At 39.9% G+C, this 19603-nt stretch overlaps 1 protein-coding gene across 3 annotated transcripts in view; it reads right to left on the bottom strand.

Moving 5' to 3' along the window:
• Positions 1 to 17817, bottom strand: part of pnt (ETS transcription factor pointed) — a 47862-nt gene extending 30045 nt beyond the window's left edge. Inside the window, exons 1-3 of one of the 3 annotated variants that reach the window (XM_089842522.1) lie at positions 17328 to 17817; positions 16846 to 16966; positions 9396 to 9657 (exon numbers count right to left, since the gene is read on the bottom strand). In XM_089842522.1, coding sequence (XP_089698648.1) covers positions 9396 to 9657; positions 16846 to 16953 — 370 coding nt within the window. In that variant the 5' untranslated portion in view covers positions 16954 to 16966; positions 17328 to 17817. Of the gene's footprint in view, positions 1 to 508; positions 1145 to 3606; positions 3810 to 9395; positions 9658 to 16845; positions 16967 to 17327 lie in introns of those variants that run through there. The other 2 variants (XM_089842524.1, XM_089842523.1) reach the window with 2 other exon arrangements.
• Between the last annotated feature and the right edge of the window lie 1786 nt (positions 17818 to 19603).

Genomic DNA, 19603 nt, shown 5'->3' with positions numbered 1-19603 from the left:
ACTCAATTTACCCCGGGGCCCGCACCTTCTATGGGCCCGGGACGCGTGTAAGCCTGTATTGGTCATGGAGGCCCGCGATTTACTCATTTTCCACTGGGCCCGCACCTTCTATGGGCCCGGGACGCGTGTAAGCCTGTATTGGTCATGGAGGCCCGCGATTTACTCATTTTCCACTGGGCCCGCACCTTCTATGGCCCCGGGACGCGTGTAAGCCTGTATTGGTCATGGAGGCCCGAAATTTACTCAATTTCCCCGTGGCCCTCACCTTCTATGCGGGCCCAGGACGCGTGTAAGGCTGTCTTGATCATGGAGGCCCGCGATTTACTCAATTTCCCCGTGGGCCCACAAACTCTCTGAACGTCCCTAAGTGGTGGAAAGTGTCACCGGAACAAGGGGGTTAGTTATATCTCCGTACATCTGATCTTAATTACGTCGTGACTGTTATTAATTAGATTAAAGTTAATCAGGTCTTGGAAATATAATTTAGAATGGGCGTACGGCACTGTACCTTTGGTTTGTTTGGACGTTTTGACTGGTGGTGGAGCTGGTGACAACATCTCGACGAGTTACCATGATCCACCGCGCGCGATAAATAATAAATATATCACTTAATATCACTGAAGAAGATGATGACGTCACTAATTACGTCGCTTTGTTTAAATCAAATCCACACTCGGAATTAATCAGTAATAATCCGTTATTATATTTCACTTTAAACATGATAGCGAATTTGCCAGTCCTCGCGTCTCGTACAAAGTAAACGCCGCCAATAACTGGCTGGTTTTTAATTATAGCGGATACTTTGTCAATCGGTTATACCACGCTAACCGCTGTTAGTTAACATATCATTTCCCTAAACCCGTAAAACTGCGCCAGATGCCAATTACAACCACTGCTACCATCACGGCGAAACGTGTCTTGACAACTCGATATTTTAAATTAAACTCGATTAAAATTAAATAAACTAGAAATATAACAATATTATTTAAAGTATAAAAACGTTTCAAGCAAATTTTCGACTTTTCTAAAAGCGTGGGAATTAACTTAGCGATCTTCCCGGCCCTGTCCCGAAAATATGGCCCACTAGCGAGCCTAGCGGAGTTATAGTCTAGGACCACCAAAAAACCGACCGACTAGTTGCGGAGAAAAATCCTCCCCCTATCCATATCCCCCTCCTACTTCCGGATTTCTACGCCACCGGAAGTCACGTGACGGTGGTCCATATATTACGCTGTACCGAACCGAACTCCCTGGCTTTTTACCATACCACACAATTCCATAAATATATATAAAAAAAAAACAGCCCACCGCTGCGGGAATGCTTCCGAAATTCGAACCCCCCCACCCCTCGAGAAGGTCCCTATACCTATAAACGGCATCGTATTGAACTTGGCACCGATAAAGACACTACGTAGCTACCTTCCAAGCGTTAATAGTACTGCAAAGTAACACGGAGATTATCATCTTTACACTAGATTTTTAAGCCTCGGGTTACGCTGACAAGCGACATCGCCAAGGGTCTCCTAAAGGTGCCTGCTGGGGATCAGAGTCAACTTCGTAAGTGGTGCCAAGCGACTTTGCGTATTTGGGCCGACCGGAAGTTGACAGACGGACACGTCTACCGTAACGTCTTCGAGTCAGGAGGGAGGGGACGGTAATCGCCGGGCTTAAAGGAATTCCTAGACAACTGTTTTCGCGGCTGTCTTCGATACATTGGCGTTCGGTCACCACCTTAGGGTCACTTTTATACGCCAAGGGCTTCGTCTAACCAACCATAAAGGGGTGAGACAGGGAAATACGGCCATCAATCTGAGAGAAAGGCTTTACTGTCGCTGTACCCAAATATCATAACAGAACGTAACATATCCAATTGTATTTAAGATTAATTTAAACGGTGATTAAAAACTTAAAGATTCATCAAATTCAATTTTTTGGGGTGGGGGATTAGCAACGAGCATTGTTTAAATAACCGCCGGGTTACTGAGCGGCTTGACGGTGGAAATTGGAATCTCAGAGCAACTAACCCATGGACAGGCAACTGAATGGGGAGCTAGGTTTGCTTAGAGCAACGCCTGACACTAGCGCTGTGGCGGCGGATGTTGGAAGTTTTTCCTCAAACCGTAGTAAAATTAGTGCCATTTGGGGAGGAGAAAATCTGACTTAATTATTTATTTTAGCCTCTTTCATTAAAGATTCACAAATAATCTATCAAGTTAGGTTTTTGTAAATATTACTCTGGTATTTTTTACTATAAAGTCTGTTTAACATTAAGCCTTGGCTAAAAAATATCCCGAACCATTACAGAAGAGGAATTTTTCTTTACAGGAGTACATTTGGCGATAAATTGCGGCGGTCGGTAGACGCGTGAGGGCGCGTGCTACGCATTTCCATTTCTTAAAGCAGCCTTACTTAACATGGCTTTTTCTGTCCATGGGTTAGATGGTCTGAGGTCTCGTAAACTTATGGTTTTAAGCAGAAGGAATAGCAGGAGATTTTAGACGTAAAATAGGTGTATTACGACAGCGAAGAGCCAGTCGGGCTGTAATAGTGACGGATTCCATAGCGAAGCTTCCAAGCATAAATTACAATTCTTAATAAAAGGAATGAATTATTTTCGACCTTGGTAAGTTGCATGGCGTCGTAGTCGGCCGCGCGCGCGTACCATGATATACGCGCTATCTCCCACCCAATTAAGAAAGAAATAAGCGCCTATTACACCGTGGAACAGGCGCCTGGCCATGGAATACGCAAGTACACGTCTCAAGAATTAACCTTTGAACTCAGCGCGACAATAATTTTGACCAAATTTAATATTAGAGATGGCCGATACCAGGCTTGATCGATAACGATATGATTAAAAAAACCCGATACTTCAACCGATACCGATATTTTTAGTATGACAGTGCCATTTTACATGCTTTAAAAAGTACAATGTTTAGAGGTTTTTCAAAATAATATCACATCTTGTCTTTTTTAACTGATGCCCTTTTACCCTTAAACTTCTATTATTATTAGATAAACTAAATTCTATTAAACTTAATTAGTTATTAGGTAAACTAAATTCTATTAAACTTAGTTATTAGATAAACTAAATTCCATTAAGCTTAATTAGTTATTAGATAAACTAAATTCTATTAAACTTAGTTAGTTATTAGATAAACTAAATTCCATTAAACTTAGAGTTATTAGATAAACTAAATTCCATTAAACTTAATTAGTTATTAGATAACTAAATTCTATTAAACTTAGTTATTAGATAACTAAATTCTATTAAACTTAGTTAGTTATTAGATAACTAAATTCTATTAAACTTAGTTAGTTATTAGATAAACTAAATTCCATTAAACTTAGTTAGTTATTAGATAAACTAAATTCCATTAAACTTAGAGTTATTAGATAAACTAAATTCCATTAAACTTAGAGTTATTAGATAAACTAAATTCCATTAAACTTAATTAGTTATTAGATAAACTAAATTCCATTAAACTTAGTTATTCGATAAACTAAATTCAGGTATCCGGGAAAACCCCGAGCATCGGTACCGATACCGATATCGGTACCAGTTCATCCCTATTTAATATTTGGCATTAAGATTAAAAAACTCACCTAAAACGTAAGTATATGGGCCGCATCAAGTAATTCTAGCGCCTAATTAATCCAGAATGAAAATCACAATTAACTAAACCACTCGTTAATTAACTAATAAGAAAGGCGATGGCCAAACTGGTAGCCATTCCAATGGGCCACATCCCGATCAGGCCAAAAATTAAAACTTTGCCCTACAGAAACAATTCAAATATAGCTTTAAAAAAAATGCCTTATAATATTGTGGCCAGTTAGTTCTTCAAAATGAGAGAGTGTTCAATTTCAGTTTTGTCTGCTGCTGCCGTAACGCAATTTTCAAACCCCCCCCCCTCCAAGGGGGGTAGAGGAGATGCTTGGTTATTAGAGAGTGGGTGGACCTTGTTACTGATTAGTCCCTTTGCCAACCAAGAGAAGAAAAAATAACCCTCCCTTAAACGCGCCGAATAAACGAACTCTTTGGATCTTTTTAATTTGTCATCCCCCCAATCTCCCCCTCCCCCCTTTAGTATACATCACGAGCTAAACGCGACTTCTCGACGTATAGTAATAAGCATTGACATGAATTTATTCCATATCTCAAATGAATATTGGCTCCCTCTCAGTTCTTCTTTTCATCTTCAACGTAAATGCCCGAAAAGCCCCTGAATACATCCTATCTCTATTTACCAAACTAGATGATGTTCATCACTATAACACTCGTGCAAGCGATACTAACTACTACAACGATAATAGAAAGAGTACCATTAACAGGGTTCGTACGAAATTTTTACATTTAAAATCCCTGACTTTTCCAGGTTATCCCTGACAAAATTTTGGCAATATCCCTGACCACTTTTAAGGTCTTTACCAGAGCCCACTTCATCACACCTGTCTCATATTTAGCATTGCTCGAAGCAGGGTTTGATACACCAAACGAAATCCCTGACATATCCCTGACTTTTAAGGAAAAACTTTTAAACCCCTGACTTATTCCCCTAATTTTCATATCCCTGACTTATCCAGGTTTTCCAGATTATCCAGGTTCCGTACGAACCCTGATTAAGCTTGGTAAAATAAGTCTTAAGACAAAGCCATCAAACTCTGGAATGAAGTACCCAATAATATTAAGGCCTGCCTAACGACTGCAGATTTCAAGAAATCGGTATCTACATATGTAAAGAAAACTTACCGGGTTAACCTAAACATTTATTTTTCCAAAATCTTATTGTTATTGTTAATGTTAATGTTAAAATTTTAACTTAATCTGAGACTCTTTTGTAAATCAGGGTCAATTGACCCCCGAAAAGAATATCTCAAATAAAGAAGCTTTTATTATTATTATTATTAAAAATAATGTTGTCTATACTTCAAGATTTACATTGTAAAAATTAATTATCTTTAGTTTCAATTTTAATCAATTACGAGATAATAATTGAACGGAGCGACACCAAAATAGAGCACCTGATCAGACGTCACAAAACCGCTCTGAAAAAATTTTGTCTTTCATCGGGAGCACCTAGATCAGGTCCTCCAAGCAAGAGAGACGACGTACCTTGGAGCGCTCCCAAGGCGACCCCCATGGAAAAAGAAATTAGGCAGAAATGAATAAATTCACGTATTCATGTAGATGGGGTGGGGAGGAGACGATTACTTTTTTTTCTCGGAATATAAGAGAGAGAAAGAGAGAGAGAGAGAGAGAGAGAGTGTGTACGGCTATATTGAGTTTACAATACGAGAAAGATGAAGAGGGTTTTCATCGCCAACAAAGAAAGAACAGAAGTTAATATCGCCCGAGTTACAACAAGACATAGGCCTAATTTTGATAAATAAATGACGCTTATTTGTTGCAGCGACGCCTTTTATTGGTTAAATTATGTCGGCTGCTTATTTTTGGTGCAGGTGGCAAACAGTCTAGGAAATAGCACACTTCCTCTGGTCCAAAACCAGTTTATTAATTGTTTGGACTAGTTTTTTAATTCAAGAAGTGGGGGTTACTGGTCCTCGGGACCAGTTTATTAATTACAAATCTATAGGAGAACAAAGGCTGTGACCACTCCGGAGACCAGTTTATTATTTCGGCCCCAAGGACTAGTTTAAAAGATATTCTTATTTCCCAGACTGGTGGCAAAGGGTGGATTTCTGATTTGACCGTTGACGTACGAAAGGTAAAACGTGAACAAGCGGAACTTTTTCTCAAAATTCAGAGCCATTCCCAATTTAAAAAGTTTACGCTCCTCTTGGTATATCCTCTATCGGTTTAAAGGCCGACTTCCATCGAAAAGGGTTCTAGCGAACTGAAAACCGAGCCTCGAGACCATGTCGAGACTAAGAATGGAGCGACCGTGCCGATTTTCGAAGCCCCGCTGGGTCAAAAGTTGGAAGTGTTCTAGCTAACTGAAAGCCGTGCAATGTGGTCCAAGCGAACTGAAGATGAGCAATAGAAATCCTTTTAAATTTATTTCCTCTCGAATTTTTACTTCACCCTGAATGAAATTCTCTATTGTGTATCTTCAGTTCGCTAGAACCACATTGCACGGCTTTCAAAACACCCTTTCGACGGGAAAGGGGGGTAGGCAACCCTTAGTATCGGGAGATACAAGGGGGTTGCTCCAGTGCCGTGTTTGCGCACTCTCAGATCCAAAACGCCTACAGCGCAGGCGCTAAAAAGCGAGATGGAAGGCAGAGTTTTACTTTTACCCCCGCGCCTTTCTCTCTTAGACTCGTCGAAAGGGTGTATTAGCTAGAACCCTTCCATCTTTTACCCCAGCGGGGATTCGAAAAATCGGCACGCTCACATGATGCATTGTTAGACTCGATGCTCGGTTTTCAGTTCGCTAGAACTCTTTTCGCTGCTGGAAGTCGGCCTTTAAACTGGTATCGGCTCAGCTTAACTAAATATTACTTCAAAGGAACGTACTTCTAAGTCTATAATCTGGAATTGGTAAAATGGGAGAAGAAGTACAATTAAGTTAACGTAGAGGCGCTATCCTTATCGCGTTGCTGCAGGGTTTTTGCAAAAATAAAATCATTTCGAACAAACGGAAGGAAGTTAAGAGGAGTGAAATAATAACGCGTTAAAATGTGCAAGGCGCGGAGATCAGGGCCCTTTTTTTTCTACAAATACAACCCCCCCCCCCACGAGGAACTTTTTCTAAATAATTACAAAATATTTAGTACTAATGACACTCCCCCTTTCCCCCTACCCGTTCTCAATTGGACGGACACTCGCCATGCACCATGTTTTTTATTTGTAAACATATAGTTTTCCTATAGAGGTTCGAGTAAGAAAAGGCGGCGTTCGACCCCTCGTCACGAGGGTATTATTTATTGGCAGCGAGGTCACCAATAAGCCCCGAAAAGAAACCATCTCCATTGACTCGAGTCGAGTGTTAAATGCTGATAAGTAATTAAAGCCAGCAACAGTTCGCGGCCAACTGCATGCAGCCGAACTGATCAATTTTCGTTAAGATATCTATAGGCCTATACTTTGTCGAAATCTTAAAATGGAATGCACCAGCTAATCTCCTTGAAAACAGAAGTTAATAATTAGCAGCTCCCAAACGAGTATACAAAGTAACATAAGTTTATAAGTGAGATAATCAACGCCCAGCCCAAACCGCTTGCCCTAGAAGGCTGAAAATTTGCAGGAACGTTACTCATAAGTAGTAGGCGCGTACTTATCCGCCGCCATCTTTAAAAAATGGCGACCAGAAATGTAAAAAAATCTTCTCAATACAGCTAAATCCGCGCGTTTGAAGCGATTTCTTTCCTTTAACCTATAGACGGGCTGAATAGTCTTTTGGGTTCGATTTGTTGCCATCTTTTTAAATGGCGGCCAAAAATTTAAAAACCCTTCTTTGTGGAATAATGTCCGCCTGAAAAGTAATAAAAAAATGTCCCTAGGGGCTGACGGGCAACGCCGAGTGCCTTCGCTCCTAGGGTGCTACAGAATTATTAGTCATCAGTAAATCTACCCATTCTTTATATAATTTTGATGTAAGTTCTGATTACACGCGAGCGACGCCACAGGTAAAAGTTAGTGAATACATAAGTATACTTCGCAATGCTACTAATAGACTTACAGCTCGAGATAAATAGTTCGAGAACGACGGAAGCGAGAATTGAAGTCCTACACTCGGTGCTGGTTAATTTTGAAGAACTTAATTCCATCTAGTTCCTATTTAATCTGCATTATTAAGCCTTTGAAAGCGCCTGACCTCGAATACGTCACTTCATGATAAGCTCTTAATAACCAGTGACACACTTACGGAACATATCTTATGAACTTATGGAATAATTATAGGAAAAAGGGGCGTTTTTCTTCTATCCATGGACAGAGTTTTCAATTGGCTTTCTAGCGGAACGATTTAGATTTAAAATTCTTAATTCTAAATAAACTCTTATATACTTTCGGGGAATTTTCTCTCTCTCATAACTCCGTTTTCTAGCATTGTATTTAATCGAATAGCGTGTAAATTCAAGGTCAAACCAAGGTTGCGTGCACCCATTTTAAAAACGGCCTCGTTATTATTCAACTATAGTTAGGTAGTCGCAATCTTGAAAGGATACCAATTTAAAAATAATAATAATCATAATAATAAAAACCATTTTCAGGATGATTGGAGGAACAGATAACCCACTAGTTTCTTTTCTTGGACAATTGAACAATTCTAATTTGGTCAAAAGCTGGCGCTAATCAAATGAGGATCGCCGCGGTCACTAACGCAGTAACGCTTATAACCCGCGCTCAATAACGAGGGGCTGGCCATTCGCCAAAATTTTGTACACCTGATTACTGATTTCTGAAATAATTGATTTCCGTGATTACGATTTTTAAGGTGATTTCCATAATCTTTACACTAATTTCCCGTTATTGCCGCAGATTACTTGTGAATTTCGATGAATGCGGTGATTATTTCTATTTCACCTGACTACGATTTTTATTTTGGGATTTTCAAATTCCTCGTTTGACTACGCGTGATTATTTCACGAAATGTGTGATTGCCGAGGTGAAATTACACAAGATTACTAGTAAATCACGTGAATATTTCTGATTTTCACAAGATTTCACGTGATTTCCAGTGATTATCGGACATTTCTGATTACCTTTGATTACCCACAAGAATTAATTATTTTGATTACTGATAATTTTCTAAGAATTCAGAAATCAAGTAATCGATATCTGCGGTTTTGTACACCTGTTTATTCAAATGAGTAGCCCCTCGGTCGAAAATGTAACTTCTAGAGACACCCGGCCCTAACGCGGCGAGTTAGGAACATTAAAGTGTCCCACGGATGCATGACCCCTTGAATTTAATGAATAAGGGGTCATCCCTTAAACCATGCCCTAATCGCAATTAACTCTGTTTACCCTAATAACATAATCGACCCATAGAACCGAACAACGCATCACGCCGTATACTCGATTTCTGCGGTGGTTTTGTACACCTGATTGATTATTCACGTGACCAGAAGTAACATAAGGGACTAGAAGTATTCTTCACTTGGAGAATGTGAATATTCTTGATAACACACCAACGATTGGCCCTCTGGTAGCGGTTTCTGAGTTTTCCCTCCAAAAGGTGAGACGCTCTCGGGTGGCGGTAGACGGCCGAACTAGATTCAAGCACAGGCGTCCGTGTTCCGCGGCTTTAGGTTGAGGGGAAGGGGTAGGAAATGTTTTTTGGAACTCGACCAATTTTTTCTCTCTAGTGTAGGCGCCATGGAAGCGGCATAAAATCCTAATGCTAGAGCTCTTTACTTCTAGTCCCTTATCTTACTTCTGATGTCCCTAACACCAATAACGTAAATTACAATGTTTTGTCACTTACCCAGAGAACTTTCTTCAGAGAGGTCGCTGATGGAAGGGACTTTTTGCATGGATCCCAGAGATCGGGAAGGAGGTGGTAGAGAGCCTCCCGCTCCACCACCACCACCCCCGCATCCCCCCTCGTTGTTCCCCCGGCGAAGGCCACCTGCAGCGCCACCTTCCAATTTAATGGCGTCCGCCGGAATCAAATCCCGGCGTGAACCACCACCTCGACCACCACCTCCACCGTCCGACGGACATCCGTAATCTGACTCGAATTTGATCTGAAATTAAATAAAGACGCTCCAATCAATTAAAACGATCCAATTTAATTGGGAAACCGCAATTAAGAGGTTTTTCTTCAATAATTAAATAAATATAATTGATATTAATTATTTTTAATCGGCATTAATTTAGCTTAAATATAGTTATATCGTTTTAAGAAACTTTATTCGTAAAATCATTTTAAGCATAGCTATTGTTGACGTTTGAATTCAAGCGTATGCCTCTTTAACAGTTTTTGGAAATTTAGGGTATATAAGCGATTTAAATGATAAGAAAAATCGCAATTGCTTCAACCCTTGGTGGAAGCCGTGCCATTGGGAGGATAGACGTTTCTCGTAACCCTAACCGATAGCCGCGTAAATCTTAATCCTAACGATGATAATAGAGTACAAGATAATATTGCTTTCTGTGCAGAGTGCACGCGGTGACAGACACACAGACAGAACGTCCAGTGTAATACCTCTCCGTGACGTCATCGTCACTCGGAGAGGTAATAAATTGCAACTTAACTTCAAATAACCTTAGATTCATTGCATTCTTCGCGAACAGTCTAAAATACCACCGACTATAAATAGTTTACATACATGGAGGATGCATACTATTTACACCAGGAAGCCGGGCTACATGGAGGACAAAAGCAGACGGGTTTTTGTCCTCCAGGTAGGCCGGCCTCCTGGTGTAAATGGTATAAATCCTCCATGTGTGTAAACTATCTATAAATTAAAGTCAGCCAATATAATATTTAAATTTTTCCATCTCTTCTCAATTAAAAAAATGTCGAATAAAATACGTTTAATTAAAATAAAAAAAAATTCAACTTGTTGTCATCAGAAGTTAATAACTCAAAGTATAATCCCCCGGGTAGAGGGGGGGGGGGTGAAACGTTGTCGGGCATCTACACTTCATTTTACGTCCTTTATAAGAAATCCTCTTAACATCTTGAAGGAGCAGGTGCTGCTAAGGAAATTTCTTCAGCAAAAAGAAACGAAATAAAAAGTCTCCGCGGGCCTTGGAGCAAAAAAGAAAGAAAAAATGAAAAAGAAAAAAAAATGGTCGGTCGGTATTGAGCTGATCAGGCGATGGTGGCGGCGAAGAGTCGGACGGTATTGAGACGAAAAAGAAGCCCTTTTTAGGCCTGCAGAAACTATTATTAGGGCTTGTCAAAACGTTTCAGAGCCGGCAGACCCAGGGTCTGTGGGAAAAATCAACTGATCGGGGTTCGTTCGTTTCGGAATCAACGACAAGTCAACTTGATCACCCATCTTAAACCCGATTTCAATAAGAGATTAATTGAAATATCGGTATCAGGTTAAGTTGACCTCAACCACACCGGGCGATGTTGAGTCTAGAGCGACTGGGGGACTTTTTTTTTCACGGTTACTTTTCAATAGGCACAAGGCTTACGTCTACGAGACGTTTAAGCTTCCTAATAAGGAACTCTGAGCTTGATTTCGACCCACCAAAAAAAGAGAAAAAAACATATGATAAACCGTCAGGTCGAAGTTTTAGTTGGTGTTATAGTGTGCGGTGGTGGTGCTAGTAGTAGTAGTCGTGTTGAGGGGGAAGGTAGAGTAGCTCTTGGGCGAGAGTAAAGCCAAACCGAGGGGGTTTAATCTGTTCTTCCGATGGCGATAAGGGGGAATCCGTACGTACCGTTTTCCATTTAGCCCGCGGGTTGGATTTGGGCCCCCTATCTTATATATTGTTGGGGAAAGGGGGGATATAGGGAGGGGAGACCGTGGGAATATTTGCCAGGGCCGAGAAATGAACGCCAGACACCCGGTCCACGCGCGTCCACTTTAAAAGGAAAAATAGAACTAATTCGGAGGGAAATTCAGTTTCAGTTAGTTAAACTATCCCTTTAAAAATGAGAGAAACTTGATTAAAAATGGGGTGAATTTTGACCAAACCGCGCCGGTTAATGTCAGAAGGCCGGCGATATTACGGTCAATTACCTTTTTGATAATAAGGAATGATCTCTTAATATTAGATAGCCTCGTGCCCTTAACCATCACGAGACAAAACCGAGGGGCAATACACCACTCACGATTAGAAAGTAAACTTAACATAGGCCTATTATCTTCCAGAGATACCGAGATAGATTTCATCAGAAGTAGGATTAGACTAGAAGTAAAGAGTAGATCCTGCAGGCACTAGTGAAGAAATTTGAGGATTTTATTCGCCGCTTCCAGAGCGCCTACACTAGAGAGAAAAAAATTGGTCGAGTTCCATCAAAATTTCCTGCCCCCTTCCCCTCAACCTAAAGCCGCGGAACACGGACGAAGCGGGTGCTTGAATCTAGTTGGGCCGTCTACCGCCGCGAGTCTCTCACGTTTTGGAGAGAGAAAATTCAGAAACCGCTACTAGAGGGCCAACCGTTGGTGCGTTATCAAGAATATTCACTTTCGCCAAGTGAATTCAGAATTTGGTTAGCTCAGTACTTCTAGTCCCTTATCCTACTTCTGATTTCACTATCCTCCTCTCTCGGTTTTTCAAGTTAATCTTCGCACCGATAGCGAGTGCTCGATGTTAATGAGTGAATTACCCCTCGAAACATATATTCCCGGCAGCTAAAAAGAATTTCTCCGAATGTATACGCTGCGCCATATCAATTTTCATTTAAAGAAACCAAATTTGAAAAAAAAAACGAGTCTTCCAATATACTAATGATAGTTGTTGGAAGTTTATGGCGGTCTTAGGGGGGGGGGGGGGAAGGCTTGTACATCCATATAGCACAACGTAATTATCATTGTACTTTGTAATAGCCAATTACAAGCGACGAAACATCCTATAGGCTATACGCGACATGGATGGATCTATAATTATACATTCGAAAAATAAAAAATACCTTAGCGAAAATTACCGATACTAGTTTTTACTTAATTAGCAAGGTCTTAATTTCCTCGGGGGGGGGGGGGAGAGATACAAAATCAACTTTCTTATTCGAGTTTGAATTTTTTTTTCTGGGAGCGGAAGGGTTAATTTCATTCCAAATTTTGATGCCCCCTAACCGTAATTATAATTCCAAAAACTTAAAAAGTGGTTAAAGGGCTCGAATTTTGCTCGGTTTTAGGTGACTTATGGATGGGTCAATGCTTCGCGTCAAAGCCTCTTAAGCCATTCATTAACTTCTGGTATTAATGACTTATCCCAACAACAATGCAATCGTTCAGGGGGGTTCCTTGTTTTTTTTGGGGGGGGGCGGGGGTAATTGGTCCCATCCCACTGTCCTTTAGTCCCACCATTCTTCTTGGTATACCGGAAGGAAGACGCCAATTAACTTCCGTTTCCAAAAGCCCCAACAAAAGGTTGAAGGTTTAGATACTGTCCGTGACGTGTTGACCTTCAGTAGGCAAAATTAACGCTTAACTGTACAGGGTTCATACAACTTTTGGAAAACATATTTCCCTGAGATTTCTAGGTTTTTCCCCATATACTTCCCTGAATTTTCCAGGTTTCTCTCCATATATTTCCCTGAGTTTTCCAGGTTTTTCCCCTATACGGAGTATCTTATGGAGCAAATGTTAACGAAGGAGTGAGGGGGGCAAATTGGACTATAACATACTCAAAGGACATCCCCGTATCCCTAATATAACCAGAGTTACGAGCCTCCAAAGTATAGTGTAATGTTAATCCTATGAAAGGGGATGTTTATGAACATTTTGCTTAATTACTCGGCCCCTGTTAACTCGATCCCCAAGCTTTTACTATGGTTGGATGGGGGGCAAATAGGACTATAACATACTAAAATGACATCCCTGTATCTCTAATATAACCAGAGTTATGAGCCTCCAAAGTTTAATGTAATGTTAATCCTATGGAGGGTATGTTTATGAACATTTTTCTTAATCACTCGGCCCCTGTTTGACGCAAATTTCCCTGATTTCCCTGAATTTTACTAAAAATTCTAAATTTCCCTGAATTTTGCTTAAAATTCTAAATTTCCCTGAGTTTTGCTTAAAATTCTAAATTTCCCTGAGTTTTGCTTAAAATTCTAAATTTCCCTAAATTTTACTTAAAATTCTAATATTCCCTGAATTTTACTTAAAATTCTAATATTCCCTGAATTTTACTTAAAATTCTAATATTCCCTGAATTTTACTTGAAATTCTAAATTTCCCTGAGGTTTTTGTCAACTATTTATTTCCCTGAATTTACCCTGAGGTTTTGGTCAACTATTTACTTCCCTGAATTTTCCCTGATGTTTTTGTCAACTATTTATTTCCCTGACTTTTCCAGGTTTTCCCGGTTTGTATGAACCCTGGTATATATCAAAAGATAAATGATGGTGCAGCGTGGTTTTGTCAAATGGAGCCTAGAAATAGGTTTAGGCGCCTTATCTATTGGCGGTATTGGTTTGCTGCTGCACTATCAGAGAAGAATTATCATCTTTGGATAAGAGCCGTTTATACATTCCTATAGGCGTATAGAGCCGTGTCGGTGTGAAATATAGAAAAACATGGTCTGTACAACTGAGATAAGACTGTCTCGTATCTTGCGCCACAATTAGTAAGAAAATCAGACCATGTTTTTATCTTGATATAGCAAATGGCGCCTTGTCGTCTGCCGTAAACTCCGCTAGTCTACTAATAAAGGGAGTGTTGGTAAATAAGCGAGCGCCACTATCACGTAATAATCGCGTCTTTCATTTCAAATTGCAAATAGTTTCAATAACAAATTGGGAAAACCTCTCCGAGTCGAGACGCAATTAAGAGGTTTTTCTTAAATAATTAAATAAATATAACTGATATTAATCATTTTAATCGACATTAATTCACCTTAATTCTAGTTAATTCGTTTTAAGAAACTTTATTCCTAAAATCATTTTAAACATAGCTATTGTTGACGTTTGAATTCAAGCGTATGCCTCTTTAACAATTGGAAATTTAGGGTATATATAGGCGATTGATTCTTAAATAAATGATAACAAAACTCGCAATTGCGTGAACCTTTGGTGGAAGCCCCGCCATTGGGAGGCTAGACGTATCTCGTAACCTTAACCCTAACGATGATAATGGAGTACAAGATAATATTGCTTTCTGTGAACGCGGTGACAGACACACAGACACGTCCAGCGTAATACCTCTTCGTGACGTCATCGTCACTCGGAGAGGTAATAAAGACCCGCGCGATGCTTAACTCTTTCTCCGGATAGACCTTCTTTCAATTCCAAGAATTAGGCCCAACTGTTAAGCCTAATCTTATTTACTGTCTCAACTAAGCTGCGGTCGAATCAATGTCAAAATCCGTGGTACACTTAAGGCGTCCGTCAACCTGGCGACTATCATTTGACCCTAATGACCTTAAGTAGTAGTTAAACCCCAATGTATAAAAGAAGCGCCATTTGGCCTAGTCGCCAACAATAAATACACATAAAATTGACAAGCCAAACCGGCCAAATACGGAACGAAACGACTATTTTAAAAAGGGTTAGACCCAAGGGACCCGTTGGTCCCCAGTAGACGGGCGTCTTATATTGGAAAGAGACCACCGGTTGAACCTATCTTGACTCGTCACGGAACTACCTTAAAACTATGGACGCCAGTATAGTGGTTTCTAAAAACGAACTAAAGTCAACTGACAGCATTTTCAAGCCATAAAAGAGAGCCTTAACTATAGTGTCAAGCGATACTGGGTGTGTGGTGGGAGAGTGTCATTTGAGAAGACGCCAGCTAGGAGAGAGAGAGAGGACAAGGTTCAGGGGGTCAGTAAACACCGTCAGCCCCCCCTTCTCCGATACAAAATATAGATAGACAAAGATAGATGGAGGATACGCCCAGCAAACACAATGGGGGTCACGACTTCCATATCAACGCGTGATTTCAGTTAAAGTCTGGCGCTAATATACGCCTTCCGTAGCAACGCAAACTCGGGGTGAGACGCGAACGGCGATGGTCACCCGAGCGTGTCCGCGTCCAACAAAAGCCGCCGTTGGCAACGAGCTAACCCGCCCGAGGAGTCGGACAATTCCCGGCCTATTCCGAGGCATTAAATAGGGGGGCCAACAGGGATACATTTCGAACTAGGCGACCCCTCCCTCTCGGTATTAAGTCAAAAATTAAACAACGATTTCTGTCGAGGCGGGTGGTGTTCATTATTGCTATTATTCAGGAATAATAGGCCAAAATGGAGGCCAATTTCCCCATCCCCCCGCGGGGCTCTAGAATCATTTCAAGTTCCTAGATATCCTATTGAAATTCCCATAGTTCCAACAAAGGAACGCCAGTTGATCATTTGAACAGGGTTCATACAACTTTTAGAAAACAAATTTCCCTGAGATTTCCAGGTTTTTCCCCTTATACTTCCCTGAGTTTTCCAGGTCTTTCCCGTATATGGAGTATCCAATGGAGCAAATGTTAACGAAGGAGGGAGGGGGGGGGCAAATAGGACTATAACATACTCAAAGGACATCCCCTTGTCTCTATTAGAACCAGAGTTACGAGCTCCTAAAGTTTAGTGTAATGTTAATCCTACGGAGGGGATGTTTATGAACATTTTGCTTAATTACTCGGCCCCTGATTGAGGCAAATTTCCCTGATTTCCCTGAATTTTACTAAAAATTCTAAATTTCCCTGAGTTTTCCCTGAGGTTTTTGTCAACTATTTATTTCCCTGATTTTTCCGGGTTTGTATGAACCCCGTTGAAGTATATATGAAAGAGTTGACTTTTATCAAATTTAGGCTTAGGTGTAAATCCAGCCGAGGCTTAAGCAACTGAGTGTTGTTCTTGCTGGCGGCATGTTTTACAAACGAATAAGTCAATTTTGCAAAGGGCCGCGCGCTATTCCAAACGGCTTTAAGAGGAGAGGAGCTATAGTTGGGGTCCATTATGGAGCGGGTGGGTTGGGATGGGTTGCCAGCCAGGAGTGAAGCGATTCTATTAGAGTTAATGTTCTTCTTCCTTATTAACTAGTCACAGTGGAGCGATTACCGCGTCAAACTCAATTCAACTTAATAGACGAGACAACGGCTTCGACAAGAAACTATATTCATTCACCGCCCATGCATCCCCGCTCCCTTAAAACTGATTCGATGAAAACACACTTAACCTAACTCCCAAACTTAACTCGAAAATTTACGGTGCGGTGCCTTGAGGTTTAATATACGTAATGTTAAATATAGTAAAGGGGCAATTATACGATCAAAACTTCTCGCGTTTATAGATAATGTAAATATATTTCTACTTACTCGTAAGGCTTTGGTTTTTTTGCTTGACATATCTTTGTAAAGGGCGCTTCTTGGGTACAGAGAATTGCGCTCCGAATTGTTGAAGTCGCCGTAAAACTCCAAGTCCATCTTTTCCAGTAAACTGTTTAATAGAATTAAGTACGCGTTTGGTTTTAAGTTACCTTTACCCCAAAAGGAAATAGGGGAAATAGGCCTAAAAGATTGAGCGAGAAAACACGGGACAAATTAAAATGAGACCTAATCAACGAGCTAAGGAGAAATAATAATGGTCGTAAATAAAACGCGGATTGTGTAAGAAACATCAGCTACTCAACAAGCCTAAATAAAATCTTTCCCGTCAAAAGATATCATTGAAAGCCGCTCAAACACAATAGAGCCGTACGGAACCTTCAAACCCACGCTCAAACAAATTACACGGGCGAAGCTTTCGTAACCAACATCGACTTTAAATAAATCTTCCAATTAATAAATAGTCAACTTACCTAATCTAAGGTTAATTTATATCAGACGTTTCAGCCTGAATCTCGAATCAAGATGATGTTGGCCAAAGCCACCGTTTCCAAACCAAATAAAAAATACGTCAAAACTTTCTCCCCAGAGAATTTAAACTTTTCTTGGCGTACAATTGAAGAAAGAACCGAGTGCAGCCGACGCCGCCGAGGCACAAAAAGTTTCTTACGTTTGGCGATTGGTTGGCGCGCGAGTACGTTTCGCTTTCCCTCGCGCTGATTTCCCGCCGAATTTACTAGCAATTTCAAACTTTGAAACAGAAAAGAAATCGAACCGAGGCTTAATGATTCCGATTAATAATTAATTTCATCGAATACACATTGCAGATGATTTGAATTCGGCTTGTTATACGAGATAGGCGCGTTTCGTCACTGCCAACCAACAACGGTAATGGCAACACTGCCCTTAACTTTTTGGAAGAGAGAAAATTTCGGCGGCCTTTGGCCCATGTAGTGGCGCGGAGCGAGAGGCGTAGTAAGTACGATAGGGGGAAAAATCATGAATGAGAAGCGTAGCGTGAGAGAAGCGATCTTCGCGTCCCTGATTGGTGGAAAGGCGTCACGCGCTCACCCCACTCGAGGCACCATTCAAGTTTATACCCCCAAAGTCTCGGGTTTCCTTTCGAAACTTTTTCAAAGTAAAGAAAAAGCGTTTCGTTCATAAAACTGAAAACCAGTTTTTCCATCCAGATACTTTTAGATGATTAAAAACGCTATAACGATTATATATTTTACATTCGTAATAATTCATAATGAATGAATTCAATTGCCGTTTCAACGATTATACGAATAAACTGCCCGTTTTTTTTAAATATATACTCTTATTTTATACACATTTTCTTACAATAGCGTTTTGGCATGACAAATGACAATATATTATCCGAAAGTAGACATTTTTGCCTACAAATTGACGTCACCAATCGAGGTCTAGATAGGTGACACACGTATTGTTTTTCGATGTTAATTGGTGTACGAAAATGTTCATTTCTAAGCCTTAACTAGAACCGATAACAAATTTGAAAACATTTTCCGTAAGTAGATATTTTGGCCTACAAAATGACGTCGACATCAACTGGATATCTTAATTAGAAGGCTAGAAAAATGCAAAGTAAACTAACGATTTCCTCTCTAAAATGTGACCCAAAATAAGCCTATTTGATATGATATGATGATTCAAAATTTATTCCCTCGCGTTCAATGCTAGAATATCCGGCAAATAAAATGTAAATATCGACTAATTAAAAATCAGAGAGAGAGAAAGAAATGAGAAAATGCATCTCATTAAAAACGGCGAATAAAAACTTCAACTTGAACTTGACGTCCAGAAATAATTATAAAAAGTGTGTAAGACTCGAAACAAAAACTAAACCGGTTTGAATGGCGCTAAAGTGTGTTGCGTTTCAACCTTAAAATGGATCAATCGCCTATAGTATAACGTAACGAAAAAAGGGCCCCTTTAAACGTTGTAATAAATTGTCTAAGAAGATTGTAATAATGTTTTTCTTTCAAACAATAAAACGAATCTATCTTAAATTAAATTTGATTTTAATCATATTTACGGACTTAGAAGAGATTAAATCGGACTTAGTAAGGCGTTAGTAATGAACTCCTTCTAAGACTGAGAAAGTTAAAACTGGAATTTGAGGTTAATGAAAGAATGAAACAATGGCTTACTTAGGTAGGTATGGAGACGAACTACAAAAGTAACGAATAATTAACTTTAAACGATTAATTTATGGTAGAGTTTAATCTAATCTCGATTAAATCAAATTAACGGAATAATTAAATCTATAGCTGTATTAAAAAGGGTGACGTTGACGATACTAACAGATTGGATGATTCCAAAATGGGTTGACAGGAAGTCGACTCGGTAATAGTGTATATATTCGATTTCCGCTTGTATTATAAAACAAGTTGGGAAACCAAAATAAACCTCCTCTCCGAGCAGAAACGCATTCATATTAATTATTTTAATCGTCATTAATTATAGTTTGATCGTTTTAAGAGAATTTATTCCTAAAATCATTTTAAACATAGCTAATGTTGACGTGTGAATTCTAGCTTATGCCTCTTTAACATTTTTTGGAAATTTAGGTTATTATATAAGGCGATTGATTCACAATAAATAATTAGAAAAGCCGCAATTGCGTGAACCTTTGGTCGAAGCCCTGCCATTGGGAGGCTAGACATTTCTCGTAACCCAACGATGATAATGGAGTAGAAGCTAATATTGCTTTCTGCGAACACGT

Source organism: Phalangium opilio, unplaced genomic scaffold (assembly GCF_054372755.1).
Source record: "Phalangium opilio isolate 3A_F unplaced genomic scaffold, DU_Popi_V2 ptg000070l_1, whole genome shotgun sequence".
In the NCBI taxonomy this organism is placed as follows: Eukaryota; Metazoa; Arthropoda; class Arachnida; order Opiliones; family Phalangiidae; genus Phalangium; species Phalangium opilio.
The sequence above is the reverse complement of the archived record's forward strand: the minus strand, read 5'-3'. Positions and strand labels throughout refer to the sequence as shown.